At 38.0% G+C, this 20,838-nt stretch overlaps 2 protein-coding genes and 1 long non-coding RNA gene across 7 annotated transcripts; all 3 read left to right on the forward strand.

Moving 5' to 3' along the window:
• The first annotated feature begins 1,552 nt into the window (after positions 1-1,552).
• Positions 1,553-12,135, forward strand: LOC135708740 (zinc finger protein 624-like). 5 transcript variants are annotated; one of them, XM_065230861.1, is made up of 15 exons: positions 1,553-1,632; positions 1,739-1,937; positions 2,005-2,127; positions 2,184-2,591; positions 2,657-3,208; positions 3,334-3,642; positions 3,708-4,361; positions 4,430-4,894; positions 4,961-5,413; positions 5,865-6,131; positions 9,711-10,070; positions 10,138-10,434; positions 10,588-10,884; positions 11,164-11,439; positions 11,507-12,135. In XM_065230861.1, exons 2-15 carry the CDS (start codon positions 1,779-1,781, stop codon positions 11,696-11,698), a joined length of 4,812 nt encoding a protein of 1,603 aa, XP_065086933.1. In that variant the 5' UTR covers positions 1,553-1,632; positions 1,739-1,778; the 3' UTR covers positions 11,699-12,135. The 5 variants fall into 5 exon arrangements, with proteins under 5 accessions (XP_065086933.1, XP_065086935.1, XP_065086934.1 ...); XM_065230863.1 differs by having other exon boundaries at positions 11,188-11,439; XM_065230862.1 differs by having other exon boundaries at positions 5,880-6,131.
• Positions 12,077-14,453, forward strand: LOC135708775 (AMP deaminase 2-like). Its single transcript, XM_065230917.1, has 3 exons — positions 12,077-12,102; positions 13,496-13,612; positions 14,198-14,453. The coding sequence occupies exons 1-3, from the start codon at positions 12,077-12,079 to the stop codon at positions 14,451-14,453; spliced, it is 399 nt and encodes a 132-aa protein (XP_065086989.1).
• Positions 14,454-15,925: 1,472 nt separating this feature from the next.
• On the forward strand, positions 15,926-18,880 carry LOC135708762 (uncharacterized). The gene is made up of 4 exons (XR_010518311.1): positions 15,926-16,012; positions 17,811-18,023; positions 18,084-18,626; positions 18,692-18,880. It is a non-coding gene; the product is annotated as an uncharacterized LOC135708762 (long non-coding RNA).
• The last annotated feature ends 1,958 nt before the right edge of the window (positions 18,881-20,838 follow it).

Genomic DNA, 20,838 nt, shown 5'->3' on the forward strand with positions numbered 1-20,838 from the left:
CAATTTTCGACGGAAAACGCAACGGAACTTGATTTACTCAACACGCACCATACTATAAAATGGTGCTCGATGGTTTATAAAGTGATAAAAAGATGACAAATCATCTTTATTTTGAGTAATTGAGCAATTCACTTCTGTTTACATCATATGTACGATGCAGCATTAATGGAGCTGTGAAATGAAATAAATATAATCACCCCTATTCTGTATTTCGTTTCGAACGAAATTCTCATACAAAAAAATATTTTTTTGTATGAGAATTTCGTTCGAAACGAAATACAGAATAGGGGTGAATATATATCCAGCTTTCCATGCTCGGTAATGGCGGCCTGTTTGTATGAATAAATGTATCCTTCACTATTTTTCCTGCATGTATCCTGCATTTATTTTCAATGTTTTAAAAACAATTTTACATCAACGAGCGCTTGCATCCTCCATTTGTAAAAATGGGTATTTTTTCACCCATTTTACGGTAAACACAATATAAGAAAATGGGTGAAAAAACACCTATTTATTGACAGACCACCCATTTACCCATTTATGAGTAAACCATAGTTTACCCATTAAATGAGGAGGGGCACTTTTAGCGGAAATGGGTATTTTTATACCCATTAATGGGTTTTTGCGAAACACCGTGTACACTACCCATAATCGCATATCAGTCCCATCTTTGCTTGATTTCCTATGCAACAGTAGTAAAGCCCTACAGTAAAAGTATGGACGTCTGTCAAAAGTTGTTCCAATCGAACCGTCAAAACCCTAATAAAAATTGTATGGTTAATTTGCTTAACGACGTGTTCTGGGTATCATCCAAACTATTTGTGGAATAGTTCAATGATTTGGGTTATCGTTCGTTTATGGTTATTTTTTATTAGGGAATGCACCGCTTTGCTCGATTGACGAGTGCACGGATGGATTTGAGTTCACTCACTCGACAAAAAGTGACACAACAGCGGGGCCCTGTTTACTAAAAATGAACAGCTTTTTTCTGTTTTGTGGTGACAGTCGTCCATACTAGAGTCGGTGTATAATGAGTCACGCCAAGAGAAAAACAGTTGAACTCGCATCACGTAGAGTCGGTGTATAATGAGTCACGCCAAGAGAAAAACAGTTGAACTCGCATCACGGTTTTCGGAAGATTGCCATTCTTTTCACTTGGCAACAGAGGACTTCTACAACAACTTCAAATGACTTCTAGCGAAAGAAAAAATATTGCGGCTGTAGTAAATCATTATATGAGTGATTTTGTCAAATTATCTTAACAAAAATTAGTAGAAATTCTCATTACTAATTATTACCGAGCGTATCTCATGACAATTTAACGATCACTGCGTGTTTATGCTCATTTCTTCGATTATATTTTATATTTTATTGCAATACCTTTCGTGAACCTTTCATAGCATCGTAATGTTTATTTACTTTGCACGATAGGTAGCCGGTTTGACAGTTCAATAGGTAGACTTGGCTTCACTCTTGGCGTGACTCATTATACACCGACTCTAGTCCATACTTTTACTGTATAGGGCTTTAAAATGGATGAGTTATTATTGTTTTGAAAAGATCAAAAAGTTGCTTTTGTTTATAATCAGGTAAAAAATACAACATAATATTATATTTTTTTAATGTTCTGCTGTAAGTGACTGATTTCATTGATTTTATCCAAATTGTTCATGTTCAATAACCATATTAAATGTGTATCTTAAAAGAGCATTCTTCATGTGACTTCTGTTTCCAACAGGACAAAATTTAATACAGTGAAACGACCGTGTAATCAAGCCATGATGGTCGAATGCGGAGTTTGTCTTGAGGAATACCCGGAAGGCGAGGTGGAACTGCATCGGCAGATGTGTGTGGTGCGATTGATGTTCCGGTGCGTCATTTGCGACGAAGATTACATGAGCAAGGAAGGACTGTGGAATCATCTTGACCTGCATGAGGTAAGAAGAGATCAAACATGATTAATCCATCAGGCGATCCACACCGAAATGTTTTCCTTGCCTAAAGATTACAGATGAAAGTAAGGAACTGCACTATCAGGAAATAAAAGCAAAACACAAGTTGCACCAATGCGAGCTCTGCAACGACCAACGTGCGTATTTGAAGAGTCACTACTGGAAGCACGTTCAAGTAAGTGATGGATTCCAATACAAATACGATAGTTCAATAAAGGGTTCGCATTATAGGACGTTCACGATGGGTTCTTCCTGCGGTGTTCTGAGTGTGGGGAAAACTTTCGATCTGAAAAGCTTAAGAATGATCATACCCAGAGCCATTGTAAGCTTAGGGATCAAACGGTAACATCGGAATTGGCTGATCGAATGGTCAGTCGCGTAATCTTTCCTTGTGTAGTTGAAAAAACAACTTCTGATGCTGAACAATCGCGAAGAGAGCAGGGCAACAAATCAAATGAAGCAGTTGGTGTAAATTCTCGACTGGATGAGAATTCACCTGTTGATTTGAACGATGTTACCGAAACAAAGATGCTTTCTATTGATACTACTGATAATGATTTGATGCAACCTGTGCTGCCATTCATGTGTGATATTTGCGGTAATACATTTTCTTCTCACTTTAAGGTCCAGTATCATAAGGTATGTATATCATGTTTCACCGCCAAACTTCTCTATCTAGTACCTTCTTTTTTCGTCCAAAATAGAAAGCGATACACGGACGGATATATAAATGTCCTCACTGTCGGAAATTATTTAATATGGAAGATTATCACGCACACTTATTATTATGTGAAAAAAAGAAAAGATATCCATGTGAATCATGTCGTACACAATTCTCAAAGCCATTTTATCTTGCTAAACATATGAGACTGGTTCATCAAGTTATTAGAACTTTGAACAACAAGAAGCAAGATCAACCTCACACGGAGCAAATTAATAAACCAACAGAAACAATTACTAGTTCTGGTAAACAAACAGCAGATACTAGTGTGATTGAGCACTCAGCACCTGCTAATTTTAATGCAGTTCAGGATACAGATTGTAATGTAGTTGAGAAGAGCATCGCAGAGACGAGCTTGCAGCTACTTACTGATAATTCAACAAGAAGATCATCCGCGATAAAATGTGACCACTGTGACAAAAAGTATAACAGTCGTAAAATTTTAGGTGCTCACTTCAGAAAACATCATAAGCCGATAAAGTGTAGCATCTGTGGAATCACCATTTATGGTGCGCAGAAAGTTTTATATCATAAGGTTGGTCTGCTACAATGATTAACACGCCTGACAGTCAGGACTCTTTGTTTCAAAAGCTAATTGCGAAGCATGGCGATGTATGAAATAATTTGCTATAATATTGTTTTTTTTTTATCGTAATTTAGTTGACTCACGAGGAGCTACCATACAATTGTGCTACATGCAAGAAAAAATTTGGTTCGAAATTGGATTTTGAGGAACATGTTAGTAATTGTGTTCCTGAACAGATTGACTCTCCTAAACTTACTTTGAAAGACAGGAGTGACCCAAAAGTAGCGAAGGAGAAACCTTCGGGTAAGGATTGTCCCCAATGTGGAAAAAATGTGCGTGATGCTGTTGCCCTAAAACGTCATATCCAACACAGCCATGTGCCAACAACATGTAATATCTGTGGAATTAGTTTCCCCAGTTTTTTGCGGGTGCGATATCATAAGGTTTGTGGACTAAATAATGCTAATCCTTTTTTAAATTTTATCTATGTGTTTATCGTTTAATACAGGCTGCAATTCACAAAATAGCGAAGCACAAATGTCCTCGTTGTTCGAAGACTTTTCTCACGGAAAAACGACTTAAGATGCATATATCCATATGTGTTGACCGGAATTGTGAGTTTTGTCTCAAAATTTTCAAACATCGATGCTCTGTCAGTCGCCATCAGAATGGAGCTTGCCGTGTCAAACGACGTTTGGAGAAGAAACAGGAGAAGCAGCGGCTTCTAATGGAGAGAATTTCACTCTTCCGTAGTTTACATTCAAACTTAAACAGTATGCATCAGAAAACAAATCGCCAAGATAAGAGCAATTTGAGGAATGTCCCAGAACAATCACTGGTAAATCCATCCATCATAGTTGATAAAGCCAGCCTTAACAAAAATCCGAATGCTAAAGAAGTAATTTGTTCAAGTGGACAGAGCAATGCAATTGTTCCCGAAGAAAATGATTATCTAGTTAGCTCTCGAGACAGTCAATCATTTGCTGATGATACGGATAGTCATATGATCAACAAGGAATCCAGTGTGCTCTATGTTGCTTCTATGAAAGCTAAACGTGATAGTTTAGAGAAGCCATGTATTGAAAAGCTATCAGAGCACCAATATCGGTGCCCCATCTGTGATATTATTTGGCCTAGTTATCGCAAAGCAAGGTATCATGCGGTATGTTGGTAAAATTGACGTTCTTGATTTCTGTTTGTAATACCTACTTTCTTTTTCGTTCAATTCAGCTGACGAGGCACATTACATCGAAGCTCCAATGTTCCTATTGTTTGAAGCAATTTCATTCTAAATCAATGTTAAAAATACATGCGATAAGTTGTGTACAAACGAAATATCCATGTGATTTGTGTGGTAAAAAGTATAAAAACGCGACCCGTGTCGAGGTGCATAAGATTCTAGTGCATGGTATTAACGATAACAAGCCTTTTAAATGGAAAAATCGCGATGCGAATAGCAAAGGCACTGATGACCATAACAAAAACAGTGTTGGGATGAAGCATTCTAAGCAACCGTCAGCCGATAGCAGAGGAGATCCATCGAGTGGATCATCCTGTGCACAGTGTTCTTACTGTGTGAAATATTTTCCCAGTGAAGATTTATTATCTTTTCATATTAAAAAATGTCATGTTCCATGTGCATGTAATATTTGTGGAGCTATTATTGCTAGTGTCGATAAACTAGGGTATCATAAGGTATGTTGATCAAAATTTACTTCTCTAGTTTGCTATAGTTAATACAGATTTTATTCTACAACACAGGCCACGACGCATAGGAGTGCGAAACACAATTGTCCTTATTGTCCGCTTAAATTTTATCAAACCTCGCCTTATCGGTTACATATAGTCAAATGTAAGAATCGGAATTTTTCCTGTGATCTATGTGGTAGAAAGTTCCAAAGTTCTAAAACTTTTAAGTTGCATAACAAAGTGCGTCATCAAGATAAGGAAGTGTTGAAGAAAGGTCAACAATGTCGTATAACTAAAACCGAAGAACGCAAGCAACAGCAAACCGAGAAGATTGCTTTCACAAAGGAAATTACAGAACAGGAAACAAAATCAAATCTAGTGGTCATTACTGACTGTTCGATTTGTGGAGAAAATTTCGCTGACCAGCACTTAGTTTCCCGACATATCGAAACAACTCATCGGATGACTATTTGCTTGATTTGTGGAATGACGTTTGCCAGTGCTGATGAGCTAATGAATCATAAGGTTTGTATGATGTTTAATGATAATTTGTAATGTATCTATTTTAGTTAACCTGCTGGAATTGTCTGAATTAAACCTTTCCTGCCCAAACCCCTATGTTTGTTGTTTAGGAGTGATAGTAATTTTGTTACCAATGCCTTGAATTTCTCCTCACAATCGCAATAGTTTTTTCTCAGAATAATCTAGAATTAGTATTACATTCTTCTCAAACTTCGAATGAAATTCTCATGATAATTCTTCAATTAGCCAGATTCTTGAATTCTGAATAATTAATGGGTAGTTCTCAGGTTTACTTCCGTTTACGTGTTTTTCAGTTAGAAGAGCGTATCAACTGGAACGTTTATCTTATTCCTGGAATCTTAATGAATATTTCAAATATATTTGTTATGTTTTTAATCTTATGTTTTCTAATAATTATATTCTACTATATATATATTTTTTTTATCTATTTCAGCTCAATTGTTCTCAGCATCTAGCAAAGCACATAGATTCTCAATTCGATACAGAAAAAAAATCACTACTCCAAGGTGAGAATTTATCCAGCGGTGCAAAAGAAGTTCAAACTGATTCCTTGCCACAAGAAGAAAATATTGAAATCAAAATGGAAATTCAAGTAGAGGACATAATGCTGCAGACAGAGCAATACCCAGTTTCAAGCAATGATCGAGGAAAATCATTCACCACGACTTCGGCCAGCGTTAGTGAACTTGAAGTTGGCAAGGTTTGTATAAATTGAACTTTATTATTATGTGTTTTCTGAAGTGATTCACTACTTTCCGTGGGAGTACCTCGTTTGGCATAATGGCCGTTTGGAATAAATTATGAAAAGAAGGGGAAATTATCGTTTTGTCTTCTTTTGAACATATGCTCTTCTTTTTTTTTTTTTTTTTGAGAACCGATAAGAATGATAAAAAATCAGTGATGTTCGATAGAGACTATACATTTTTCTCGTTTATGCCAAACGGCAGTTATGCGATACACAATTAACTTTTTTACGACCAATACAGAATTTGCCTTTAAAAACTCACCTCAAATAACAGCTTGATTTGGTTAGTTAAAAATCGTTAAGTCCGACGAGAAGACTCCGTGATCTAGACATTCAAGCCCGTTATTTTCAAAGTTAGTCAAGACCATCAGATAATACAATTTCTATTTTTCCGTTGCCTTTGACCTCGAAATAGCATAGACAATTTCATCACAAATTATCTGATGTTTCGAAAACCCCTCCGCTTGGCTAGTTTTTGCACCTTGCTGTTGGTGGGCGGCCTTTATAGTGGAGTGTTGGAGACGGTAGGCTTATGACCAGCGTTGCTGGCTCATGCCGCGATAGAATAGCGCCATGGGCAGGCGATGGAGATTGCTAAACTTACTCTCTCTGATGAACCACTGCATGAGAGAACCAAAGATCTAGTCTGGCAGTGATAGTATCACACGTGTTACTCCTTTGTTTGAGAGCCGCGTCGTAGTACGCTTACGTACAGGCACTGACGTTGGGTGTGATACTGGCGGGTTTTGCCGCAAATCACTTATTTTATTTATTTTCGTACAGATAGATTTATTTGCGTTTGCAAGGAAATATTTCAGAAAGTGCCCCACCGTGCTCCTTTTATTTGCGTGACAAGCTTTCATTGTTTGAGTGGGTTGGTTTATTTCCTTTAAATTCCGTTATAATTGCTTATCTTTTGACAGTGCCACTGAGTACTTGGCACTGATGAAGTCTGCAAGTAGTAGACGAAATACGCGTATCTGTCAAAAAGAAGCAATTCCGGAGAACTTTGAGAATAAAGCGTAATTGCTTTTGTAAACAAACACGACAATCGCCGATTTCTTGCCAATTAAGGCTTAATAAAAAAAAATTAACAGCACAAATAGGTAGAGAAATGATTCCTCTATCATTTGGTATGGTTTGTTCGCGAGATTGAGTATCAATTTACGAGAAATCGGCGATTGACGTGTTTGTTTACAAAAGCAATTACGCCCAAATCTCAAAGTTCTCCGGAATTATAACGGAATTTAAAGGAAATAAACCAACCCACTCAAAGCTCTTCATAAAGGAATTCCGTTAAGAGGTTCGACAAATTTAAAGGATCTTTCATTGTTGTTTTCATTGAAGTATTACTCAGGGAACAATGTTAAACACCATTTTTGTACATGGTATTGTAACTAATCTTATATGTGCTTCATTTGGGATAAATGTTTGAAATATGGCTCGGGATTTCCACTGTGGGGTGCTTCTATTGTGACATACCCATACGTATTTCTGTGGTGCGACATAATGGAAGCGTGTTTACTCCAGCAGGCCTGGGTTCAATCCCAGTCGGCGCCGCCGGGATGTTCGGAACGGAAGTAAAGCTGTTGGTCCCCGTTTGATGAGTTGATGGGTCGATATGTAGGGTCCAGGTGTGGGAGCTACCTCCCTGGCGTCGGTAGCATTGGTGCTCAGCACGGAAAACAAATCAAACTTATGGGATATTTAAACCATTATTTGTTTAATTTTAAAGGAGCATGAAAAATGCTCATGATAGGTTGTGACTGAGAGTTTATAAAATTTCTCGAAGTGGGTCAACAAAAGATTGGAACCATTTTTTTCGATCAATAAATGTCACTATTAGTCACTTTATTATTGTTTCAAAGTCCATATTTGATCACCCTTTTGTTTTTTTTTAAACTTTATTATAGAGATTTTTAGCCGTAGGCTAGTTCATCTCGTATCACCATTTTCGTTATTTTAGTTACTAAAGTCACTACTTTAATATTACATAAACCACTACCAGTCCTGTAGTGTATTACAGAATTTTCACACTAGATGGCGCTGATTCTAAAATAATAAAGTTGCGCTCTAGGGGTGAGACAATGTTGCGAGTTTCTGATAGCCTTATTTGCCGTTTTATTTTAATTCAGTGTTCCGTTTCGCATCGTTCCATTTCGCTTTACTCCATTCCATGTGCTAAATGACGGACGGTCTGACGATTCACGACTGCGGTTTGGACGGAAAATTCGTGTGCTGCTTGGAAGGTAAGACACCACGTACTCCTTTTCCGAACGAATCCAAATCGAAAGCACCAATGGACCTGGTGCATATGGACGTTTGCGGTACTTCTTCTTCTTCTTTCCTTTATTTAACGTCGGTCTCTGTTCCGCAATCTAGTTCCAATCACCGACGGACATCGATTGCCATCCATTGACGGCAATCGAATGTGCAGGAAGGCAGCTTCCACACCTGCGTAGGATATCGCACCCATTCAACACACATGGGCCGGGCCAACGGCTTTACTTCCCTTCCGAAGGAAGACGTGACCAGAGATTTTTATGCCTCAGAAAAATCCCACCGACCTCGGCTGGGATTGAACCCAGACCGATTGGGGTCACGCTTACCACTACACCACCGGCGCCGGCGGACGTTTGCAGGAGTCGTCGGTCAGTGGTTATCAGTATTTCATTACCATAATCGGCGACCACAGTCGCTATTGCATACTCTACCTCCTGAAAGAGAAATCGGAGGTCGCCACGAAGATCGAGGTGTATGTCGACTTTGCCAAAACGCATTTCGGTCGGAAGCCAACAGTAATCCGCTCCAATCAGGGTGGCGATGGCGAGTATAGCGGGAAGCAGTTGCGTTCCTTATACAAGCGTAAAGGGATCACACCCCAATACACCGCCAGCTACCCACAGCAAAATGGGATCGCGAAACGGAAGAACCGTTCCCTCTTCGAAATGGTACGGTATGCTGATTTCCTTGTTAAAAGGTGAATGTAATAAGGTAGGGAACGAAAAGCTATGTTTGTTTGGCCAATGTCACTGACGCTATACATATTCTTCATCTTCTTAAGTTTTGAAAGTATTCAAAAAAAGAAAAACAATGCTACACGGCCAATCATACCAACTCAGCGACTGGGATTAATTTACTCAGAGAATTTTCTTTCCATACGCAATTTACTCAGATAAGGAATAAACTGCAGTTACTCACAAGCTATCAGTAACTGCAGTTTATTCCAAATCTGAGTAAATTTCGTATGGAAAGAAAATTCTCTGAGCAAATTAATCTCAGTCGCTCAGCAGGGTAAGGTAGGCCAAGATGGGTCAGCTGTACGTGTATTAATTTATTTGTTTGTCAAAATCAATAGGTTCTATAGAACCTCAATGGTGGTTTGCTTTTTCAAACCAGCATTAGGGATATTGAGCCTGTTGATTTAATCGATTAAAAAATAAATCTTGCCTCACCCTACCCTATTTTTTTTAAATAAAATCAAAATAATTTTAACTTCTAGGAATTTATTTATTTATTAATTGTTACATGCAGATGAAATGTCGTTCGAAAGCCAAATATACGTGTCCTACTTGTGGAAAAACAACTAACTACATACGAAGCTATAAATCTCACATGTCAAATTGTAAGGGAATCCCAACGATAATCAATATAAATAAAACCACGCTCTTGCCACATGATGACCACGGACAAGACCAAGGACAATCAACGGTTAATCCATCCACCATACTTGATGGTGCTGCCTTGAAGAAAAACGCAAATAACCACGAAGCAGTTTGTTCGATTGCAAAGAGTGATACTCAAGCCGGTGCAAAAGAGATTACTGAAAAGCAATATTTTTGTACCATCTGTAGAATTAGTTTTTCTACTAAAGAACAAGGCAAATATCATAAGGTTCGTTAATTGAAATATTCACTCTAGTTTTCACCTTATAATACTGTTTTTCTCTTCGTTTTTTCAGCTCAAATATCACACGAAAGGGAAACACCAATGTCCCCACTGTTTGAAGAAATATCACCGAACCGGAGATTTAAAAAAACATGTTCCAGTTTGTGCGGGTAGAAAATCTGCCTGTGATTTGTGTGGTAAAAAAGTCAAAAACCTGAGTATGGTCAAACAGCACATGAAACGAATCCATCATGTTGACAACAGCCGTAGAAAAAAATCGGAGATCGAAGTAACGAATAGCACTGAGGAACAAAAGCCAGGCAGAGTTGAGACGAAAGATTACAGTGGAGAGAATTCATCTTTAAATAAGGTAACGGAGATGTCGAAAAACCGTCCAGTGGAACATCTTGTGTCAAATGTTCTTACTGTGAAAAAATGTTTTCGAAAGAAACGTCTCTATCTCGTCACATTGAACTCGGCCACATACCATTGTTTTGTCTATCTATTGTTTTGTCTATTTCAGCTCACTTATCCTCGGCAGCAGCTGGCAAAGCACGTTGATTCTCAATCTGATACAGAAGGAATCTCATTGCTCGAAGGTGAGCACTCACCCAGCGGATCATGTATGGCTGTCCATGGTGCCAAAGAAGTTCAAACTAATTTCATGAATTTGCCAGAAGAAGACTATATTGATCTTAAAATGGAAATCCAAGCGGAGGACACAATGCTACAAGAACAGGAAAACCAAGTACCAAATAATAACCGAGAGAAATCATCAACCACAACTTCGGACAGTGTTAGTCAGCTTGAACCTTGCAAGGTTTGTGTAGTTTTACTAGGTACACCACCACCGGTAAACATACATAACACATTGAATATTCCTCAGTTTAAAACACTACTGCCATCTGATGAGTACACTGTGACTGGCAGTACGCTCAACAGATTGCAATAGTGTATAAACGTCAAACGCAAGGCAAATAAATCAAGAGGATGGCCATTTTTTCATAGCAGTCATTCACTTCGCTTGGTTTTTAATGCAACTAGCGAACATAGCACAACATATTTAAGTTTTAACATATTATTGCTATTTCACATGCAGCAGCCGGATGACGGTAAACCAAAGGTCGTTGCATCTGAGGATACAGATCATGTAACTGGAATCGCCATCAAAGTGGAATGCCCAGGAGATGAAGAAGTAGAGGAGACCTTAATCGTTCCACAAAGTACAATGGAACCAATGGACCTTATGCTTCATGGAACTGATGATCAGGAGAAGGCAAAATGCAGCAACAAGTATTCCCATCCTTCCTCAGAACTGTTATGTACCAAATGCGATGTCAAGTTTATTTCACGCCATCAGTTAAATTGTCATATGGTGCGCACAGCGATAACAATGTAATCAGTAATGTTAATAATGAACGGTCCTTTTTACCAACTTGCAGAAAAAGATACACACTGAACCTCGTTTAAAGTGCCCAGAATGCGAAAAATCGTTCAACAATCAACGCGTCCTTCGGAATCATATGGAAGTACACTTAAAGGCCGCCAAGAAGGAACTTGGTGGCAAGAATCACTCGTCGGATGGTTCCGAACTTCGCAGATCAAAGAGGACGAGGGTGATAAAGAAAAAATGATTTGGTAAGGAAACTCCAGTTTTAAATGCACATTTTGCCAGTCGGGACAGACAGCAGACGTTTGACCAGTGCTTCAAATTGTCAGTCGTGGTGTAACAAACAACCACATATTTCGCCATATTATTATATTTTCGGAATATAATAGGTGGGTATAATGACGCAGCTCGCACTCGGATTTTTCTGTCATACCTACCACGAGCGACTATAAGCTTGTTCGACTTGCTTTGCAATTTTCTTTATTTTTGCGGTGAAAAGCCTATAAAAAATTCAAATTACATGTAGATTAATTTTCTATTGTTCCCGTGGTCATACGTCAACATCTCGACCGAGTTCGACCAGTTAGAACCACCATATCACATTCGGTTATATTTTGGCTGAATGGACACCGGCACAAGTAACTCGAAGTAGGTTGGGTCGGCTGAATGAACGAGCGCTCTTTATACAAAGCCAATATTAATATTCTCTTTATATGAATTAATTAATAATTATGTTGGTTACTATAATACAACAAATGTATTAATAAATCTTTATTAAGTTTGTACGTATTGTGAAAATCCTTCCATACATGTGATACAGTTCAAAAACTAGTTTATTGCTTTGATTGTTAAATACCTAATACATTAAAATCTTGTAAGGAAAATGACGGATTCGGAAATACCTTAACCTAAACTATACCAAACCACCGTCCTCTGTTCGAATGAAACCTCAGACCATTCAAATCGAAACATCCAAATCGCCTTTTCGAATGATAGCTGCAACCGGATGACAGTTGTTTTTAAATCAGATGATTTTCCTCTCGAATACAGGATGAACATTGTTATGAGAAGGAATAGGGCCTTCAGTTGGGATGCATAATGCTCTCTTCAGAATGATAGTCATCTTAAATTGAAATGCATTTGGTATTGGTTCAGCCCCTTAACGCAAATCATTCAAAACTATGATGTAAATAATTCTATTCAACGTCATTTGCTGCTCTGAGCAGACAAACGACACTGAGCGACATTACCATGCCGTCATTGCATGATTAATCATTCAGAGCTATCCGATTTCTTTAACATCGAAAATAATATGAGATACCCGATTGACTGATAATTGACATTAAATGGAATGATTCATCATACATATCATAAAAGGAAATAACATCAACCACTTAATGAAGTACCGTTCAAATTTTGAAAGGTATTAGGTTTTGCACCGTCGGGGTTAACCTCAATCTGATGACAGTTTAGTGGTACTGTTTACGTGGACTTAGCCGATTTTTTGTTGGGTGGATTTTCTCGATAATTTTTCAGACTGCAGTGAGATGTACACAGCATTTCTGCAATGTTCACGCGCTGTTCCTCGACAATTTTCAAGTTAAAATTCAGAAACTTTAGAAATTTTTTTTTTCGAAAAAACGACTAAGTGCTTGTAAACAGTACCACTGAACTGTCAAAAAGGTTCAGCCGATTAACACTGAGTTCATTTGTGACGTCACGCTGCAGAACCTAATTAACAATAAATGAATTCAAGAACAGAAATGAACTAAAATCCGAGCTAAAATCATCCAACTGAACCTCATAACGAAAATCATACAACAAATGTCATGCGATTCATTTTCATATCGTTTCAGTCTCCCATTGCGTTTTGGCCTTACCATTTTTTCGCAGCTTGTTGCGACTCTCTCGAATAGCAGTACACAGTTTTTTCGCATACCACGGGGAGTGTCACCAAAAAGCGAAAGAGAAAAAAGTTTTCGGATTCATGTGGCAAAAAAATATCTACTCGTTCCGTTCCCGTTTGATTCGAATGTTTCAGTGCCCGTGGATTGTTCGAGATCCAGCCCTCCCTCGAGGAGGTGGTCAGCGACTTTGAGGAAAGCAAGTACCAGAACGCCGAACTGCCCCTTTCGTACAACGGCAAGTCGCCGAACGAGTGGAGTTTTACAAACTGGCCAACCCTTATAAAAAAATAACCATAAACGAACGGTAACCCAAATCATTCAACTATTCCACAAATGGTTTGGATGATACCCAGAACACGTCGTTAAGCAAATTAACCATACAATTTTTATTAGGGAAGTGGGCCATCGACAGAAACGTGTAATCAAAACAACATCCGCTGGTTGATTCAAATTCCTAGACTTCAGTGAGTTACTGGGAGGGAGGTCCTTTGTTTCAAGCAATACGATCATAGAGGTAACTCTAAGACCACTGGGTTCCGAAGAAAATCATTGTTATTTTTGGCTCACTCAGTACCAGAACAACGGTCCCAAGCAGTCCCAAGCTATTTCACTCACCCCTGCATGTTCTGCATGAATCCACACACCCCTGATGTTATCTGTCAAACTTTCATAGCGAATCAAAACAAACATAGTGTAGTAATAGAATTTCAACTAGAATAGGGTATGTTAATCGTTTGCTTGGGACCAATAGGCTACTAAAGTGGTGAGCCAATTTAAAATCGTTAGTTTCGTATTGATTGTTGATACGATTCTAACAAAACAAGTTTATCTTCCAGTGATATCTTCAAGACCAACCAGCTGATGAGTTCGTTCCAGCAGATTTTGAAAAACATTTTCAAACTGCTTTTTGAGGCCACAAACAACCCGAGCCAACATCCTAAATTGCACAAGTTCCTACAGCACGTGATTGGGTTCAATTCCGTGGATGACGAGTTCAAACCGGCGAATCCACTGTTCGATAGGGACGCCAAGGGCGAGGCCGGCCCAGTGCAGCATTTAGTGTGCGATTATCTGATGGCGATAAATGAATAAAACAATTGTTAAACTTATAAAACAGAAGCGTTTCATTTACAACATTAATTTACAGTTCCAACGATTTAGAAGAGATATATTTCGTTATGATCACAATTTTTAAACTGTAAAATAAGCCTTCTTCTTCCATATATTTTTCATTCAGATTGCTCTTATTTTTCATTTAAACATTGCATGACAATTTATTTTGAAACTGTATACATATATGACGAGTCCGTATCTTTCTCAATGTTAATCATACGGTTCATTACAAGTCTTCCTAAGAATGGATGATAATCATGCTAATTTAGAACTAATGGTTTACAGCGTGCAGAATGCAAATCATCCTGTTTTAGAATTAATGCTATTGAGTTCTTCTGTGCTTTGAGAGCTGAATCAGAGAATGATAATCTTTCACAAATAGAAAAATAATCCGTATGGGGCTCAAGTGAAGCAATAATCATTCATTGATGTATGGACAATTTGGTTCAGTGGAGGTGGAAGCATACCCTGAACGAGAACATCCGCAATACTTCGACTGATTATTGTATTGCTCGAGCCCTTTAACAATATGCTGTCGAATTTTGGATGATTTCCTTATGGTTGAATTATTCGTCATCAACTGATGAGCATCCATATGACTGTCCTCCAAATAAAGGGTGATATTTAGTTGAAAATTGGCTGTAAAACATACAGGGCTCAGCTTTTAGGTTGCATCTTTTGCATACATGGAACAGCGAGCCATTGAACATTTAGAAGACACGAATAATTTGAAACAACTTTTCACAACAGTAGTATATCGAAAAATCAACCAAAATAAATGTTTACGAAATGAACGTAAACAAATTTGACAATCAAAACAAAAACAAATTGTATGCATACCATGACAGTCTACAAACGTTAGTGTGTATAAAATGAATCTTCTCCAGTGGCATTATAGTCGCTATATTTATAGTCAGGCGGATAGAATTTCGATCCATCAAAAAGCGGAACCAATTCAATATATTGTAGACCAACAATTGAAAAGGCACTATCAACTTTTATAAACAAAACGTTGATTATTCTTTCCTCGCCAATCGAACACAAATTACCGGCATCATCGGATAGGGGAAACTTTCCTCAACCCAAAGATGGTGTTAGTTTGCGTAGGCAAGCCTTGAGTCACGAGAAAAGGGTTTCCGAAGTTTTGTTCGCAATAGCTGATGTGCTCTTTTCTGTTGTTGGTCATGATTTGCTCGATTGGTTCCGCTATTTGACGGCTCAATTGGTTCCCGAGATTCTATCCGCCAGACTATGAATATAGCGACTATAGTAATAAGGCCCTCTGTGTCGTAATGTATGTTGTTAGCAGTGTGTCATTCACTTGCTCACATTGTCATTCGCTTGCTCAGCAATGTTTACAACATGTTTGCCTCTAACACCAGCAAGCTGCCTGTTGTTCCAGACCTTGTATGTGTCAATCATATGGTAGTAGGTAATCTTATGTATTCTACGCGGTTCAGTTGATGTTTCGATGCGTCTTTTGCGGCGAAGACTACGTGAGCAAGGAAGGACTGTGGAATCATCTGGACCTGCATAAGGTAAGAAGCGATCATGATTCATCCATCATAGCCAATCCATGCCGACATGGCAAGCGTAACTATTCAAATCAACGTATCTGATTTTGTAAACAATCACTTCAATCGACGATTTGAGGCAAATCGGGCAAATGCTAGCTCACTCACAGAAACTAACAACAGCTAGTTATAGTCGCTATATTCATAGTCTGGCGGATAGAATTTCGATCTATCAAAAAGCGGAACCAATTCAATATATGTATTGTAGACCAACAATTGAAAAGGTACTATCAACTTTTATAAACAACACGTTGATTATTCTTTCTTTGCCAATCGAACGCAAATTACCAGCATCATCGGATAAGGGAAACTTTCCCCAACCCAAAGATGGTGTTAGTTTGCGTAGACGAGTCTTGAGTCACGAGAAAAGCACCCCTATTCTGTATTTCGTTCGAAACGAAATTCCCATAAAAAAAAATATTTTTTTGTATGAGAATTTCGTTTCGAACGAAATACAGAATAGGGGTGAAGGGTTTCCTTAGATTTGTTTGTAATAGCTGATGTGCTCTTTTCTGTTGTTGGTCGTGATTTGCTCGATTGGTTCCACTATTTGGCAGTTCAATTGGTTCCCGAGATTCTATCCGCCAGACTATGAATATAGCGACTATACATCAAGTAGGGGAAAGATTCTCCTACCTGATGATGGTGTTTGTTTGGGTGGGTGAGTTAGCAGATAAAACAAATCATCGATTGAAGTGATTGTTTACAAAAACAGGTACGTCGATTTGAATAGTTACGCTTGATGGTGTTTTTGTGAAAAGATTGCAGATGATCGTAAGGAATACTCGCGTCACTTTTCAAAACGTCCTAAGTAAAAATATAAATAAATCGAGTTAATCGATTACAAACTATTGCTCTTCTAACATTGTATGTGATACAAAAACACCCATCCAAATTAACTATAATTTATTTAAGATAATCATAGGTCAAAAATTGTCCAATGTACAGTTTTAAATGATGGATTGTTACTTCGAACATTTGGACTGTCTAATATGATTGGGGCCTCATAGCCTAGTCAGTAAAAGGCACGGTATTACCAAACCGGAGGCGGCGGGTTCGATTCCCCGTTCGGTCGAGGGAATCTTTCGGGTTGGAGATTTTTTCGACTTCCCTGGGCATAGAGTATCATTGTGCTTGCCACACAATATACAAATTCATGCATTGGTATTGGTATCGAAAGCTCTCAATTAGTAACTGTGGAAGTGCATTTAGAACACTAAGATGAGAGCACGCAATAAGCTAATATGCTCTAAGCAATAAGCTTGAAATGCGAATAAGAAGATGAAGAACATGATTGGTGCTCATTTTCTAAAGACGGGGCATGGTTAGGCTAGGTATTATATTCTGAAATCTGTGAAAGGGAATCTAGTATCATGCAGAACAAAACGTCCAATGTAACACTTATTGATTATGTCATCGAGAAAAATCGTTCAATGTAACATGTCCAATGTAAAACTTTACTAGTTAAAACGTCCTATGTTTTTTCTCTATATTGTAGCATGAAATTCAAAGTAAAATTGTGATTTTAACGTTTCAACTGAATTTTCAACGTGATTATTCACTGACTATAGTAAAAATAGTTTTGCCAAATGTTAACATAATAATCTGTCGTTGAAGTTCGATTTTCTCAAAATGGCGAATATATTACATTGGTCTATTTGAAAAATGACGCGAGAATTGCACTATCAGGAAATAAAAGCAACACAAGAGAGGAATTTAATTATTCACGGAGAAAATTGATTTTCGTAATGCATTCACAAAGTTTAAACAAGAAATCGTAGACTAGCGTTCGAGTGAGCAGCTAGTTGCTAACATGAATGATGACGGTACGGATAGGCATACGATCGACGAGGAATCCAGACTGCTTTCTGATGATACTGGGAATGATAGTACACACCTCACCTCAAAACAGCAATATTGGTGCGACATATGTGAATCTACTTTTCCTAATTATGCCCAAGCCAAATATCATAGGGTTCGTTTGATTGAAAATGTCGTTTATATTTTCTCTTTGTAATACTGTTTATGTTTTCAGTTGACGAGGCACACAGAAGGGAAGCACAAGTGTCCCCATTGTTTCAAAAAATGGCACCGGAAAGAAGACTTTAAAATACATATGACAGTTTGCGCAGACCGAAAAATTTCCTGTGAATTGTGTGGCAAAAAGTTCAAACGCCTATATGGTGTCAAACGACACAAGATACGAGTCCATCATGTTAACGGACCTTTGAAAAAAGTGAATAATGAAGATTGCATTGAGGAGCAAAAGCAAAAGCAAAACAGCGTTGAGAAGATAGATTCTGAAAAATCGTCAATAGATTGCAATGGAGAAAATTCAGCTTTGATTAAAGTGAAGGATTCCTTTATGCATGATGCGGTTAAGGTAACACAGAATAATTTGCAACCACACGTTGATAATCCTTCTAGTGGATCATACAACACAAAATGTTCCTACTGTGAGAAATGTTATTCTAATGAAGGTTTCCTACGTCGTCATATCGAACAATGCCATGTACCATTCCCATGTAATATCTGTGGAATAACCTTTGATAATGGTTTTAAACTACGGTATCATAATGTATGTTGGTTGAAATTGACCTATCTACTTTCTATATTTAATACAGTCTACATTTTACATAATAGATTACGAAGCACATGGATCCGAAGCACAGATGCCCTCATTGCCCGCAGACATTTGAAAAAACCTCACGGTATGAGGTACACTTACCCATGTGCAAGGGTAGGAAGTTTTCCTGTAATCTATGTGACAAAAAATTCAAAGCCCTTCGATTTGTTGTCAAGCATAAAAAAGTAATTCATCACGATAAGGAAGCTAGCCATTGTCATAAAAATGGCAGTGAAGGACAAAACCAAAAACAAACTAAGATGATTGCACTCAAAACAGGAGATGCAGCTCATCAGATGGCAATTTGTACCATTTGCGGGATGACGTTCTCCAGTGCTGATGAGCTGATGGATCATAAGGTTTGTATGGCGATTCATGATTTTATTTTACGTATCTTATTTACTTTACTTGCTCTTGAGAATCGATCAGATTGATGATCAGATGTTATTTGTTTAAAGCACTGGTGTTGGGAGTAAGCAGCAGATTGCATTGCATTGTTTGTCTATTTTAGCTCACTTTTCCTCAGCAGCACGTTGATGTTCAATCTGATACAGACGATATCGCACTGCTTCAAGGAGTTAATTCACCCAGCGGATCATATATGGCTGTCGATGGCGTGAAAAAATTTCAAAATAATTGCATGATTGTGCCACAAACTGCGACCAATGAAATCAAAATGGAAATTCAAGTAGAGGACACAAGGCTGCAAGAACAGGAATACCATGTTCCAAATGATGACCAAGATCAACCATACACCACGACTTCGGCCTATGTCAGTCAGCTTGAAATGGACAAGGTTTGTATTTTTATGAACATATAGCACCTATTATAATAAGCTATCTACAAAACCCTAACATATAGTGTCCGTTACAAGCTGCAACGAAAATTAACCGTTACTCTTATTGCCATTTCACATATAGCATAAACATGGCGGTAAATCAAAGGATGTTGCATATGAGGATGAAGATCATGTAGCTGAAATTAAAATAAAAAAGGAATGCCTAGAAATTGAATAAAATGCAGAAAACACCTTAATCGTACCTCAGGGGGACAACGGAATGTTTGAAATATAATGGAAATCCCAACGATCGAAACAGTTCCTTTATACATCATGAAGCTGATGATCACAACAACAAAAATCCTCATGGCGGCATTTTCGACAAGATGTATTAGCATCCTTCCTCAGAGCGTGTGTGATTTCAAGCTTACTTCACGTCATCAACTAAATTATCATATGGTACGTACAGCATTAACAATCTTATGTAGGAGGTTCAATGTCCCTAATTTCGCCTAAGTGTCCCTAATTTTGGGCCCACCAAAACTATCCACTTGTACTGTCCAGATGATGCATTGTTACAACCAAAATTTAAGATCAGGAGATTTGGTCGATGGCACCGTTCACATTACAGCGTATATCACGTCATATACGCTGTCTTGCAATAAGCACTTTTAGATCTAGTTTTCACTGGAAATCGTATGTATGAGTGCTCATTGCAAGGCAGCTTATATTACGTGATATAGGCTCTAATGTGAACGGGGTATTAGATCCATAATGGCCTATACACACTTAAAAATTTTCGCCGAGATTCCAACAGCCGAGTAATTCTGCAATTTATTTTGCTGAGATTCAGTCAAACAATTGCCGAGGCTCAGCTAACAAATAACTGTTGGAGATTTTACCGAGCTAGATTAAGTGTGTAGGCCAACTTTAGAGCCATTTTCTCTATCTGATTGTTTACACTCTTTGGAGGGTTCCGAACTTTGTGGATCATAGAGGATGAAGGAAAAAATGAAATATGATTTGATGAGGATAAGCCAGTTGTCAATGGTAAGTTGGTGGTGTTTTGTTTGTATGGACTAGAGAAACCTGTTCGGGATATTTCGACATATTTTTCCGGAATATGATGTGTATATGAATGAATTAATATATTACTTCCTATAATTTCAACCGAAAAAATAATATGGGTATTTACAAAGCGCATAGTAAAAGTATACACCGCATTACACTCCAATGGACACTAGTATTTTCTACGATAGTGTATATGTTTACGATGCACATAGTGAAGACCCCTGAATATCTTCATTCCGTTTGTACGTATTGTGAAAATCCATTATGAAATGCTAATGTATCAAGAGGTCGATTTCAGGGGATGGATATGGCTGT

Source organism: Ochlerotatus camptorhynchus, unplaced genomic scaffold (genome assembly GCF_037179485.1).
Source record: "Ochlerotatus camptorhynchus isolate MF236.1 unplaced genomic scaffold, CSIRO-AGI_Acam_v1.1 ptg000334l, whole genome shotgun sequence".
NCBI classification, from domain to species: Eukaryota; Metazoa; Arthropoda; class Insecta; order Diptera; family Culicidae; genus Ochlerotatus; species Ochlerotatus camptorhynchus.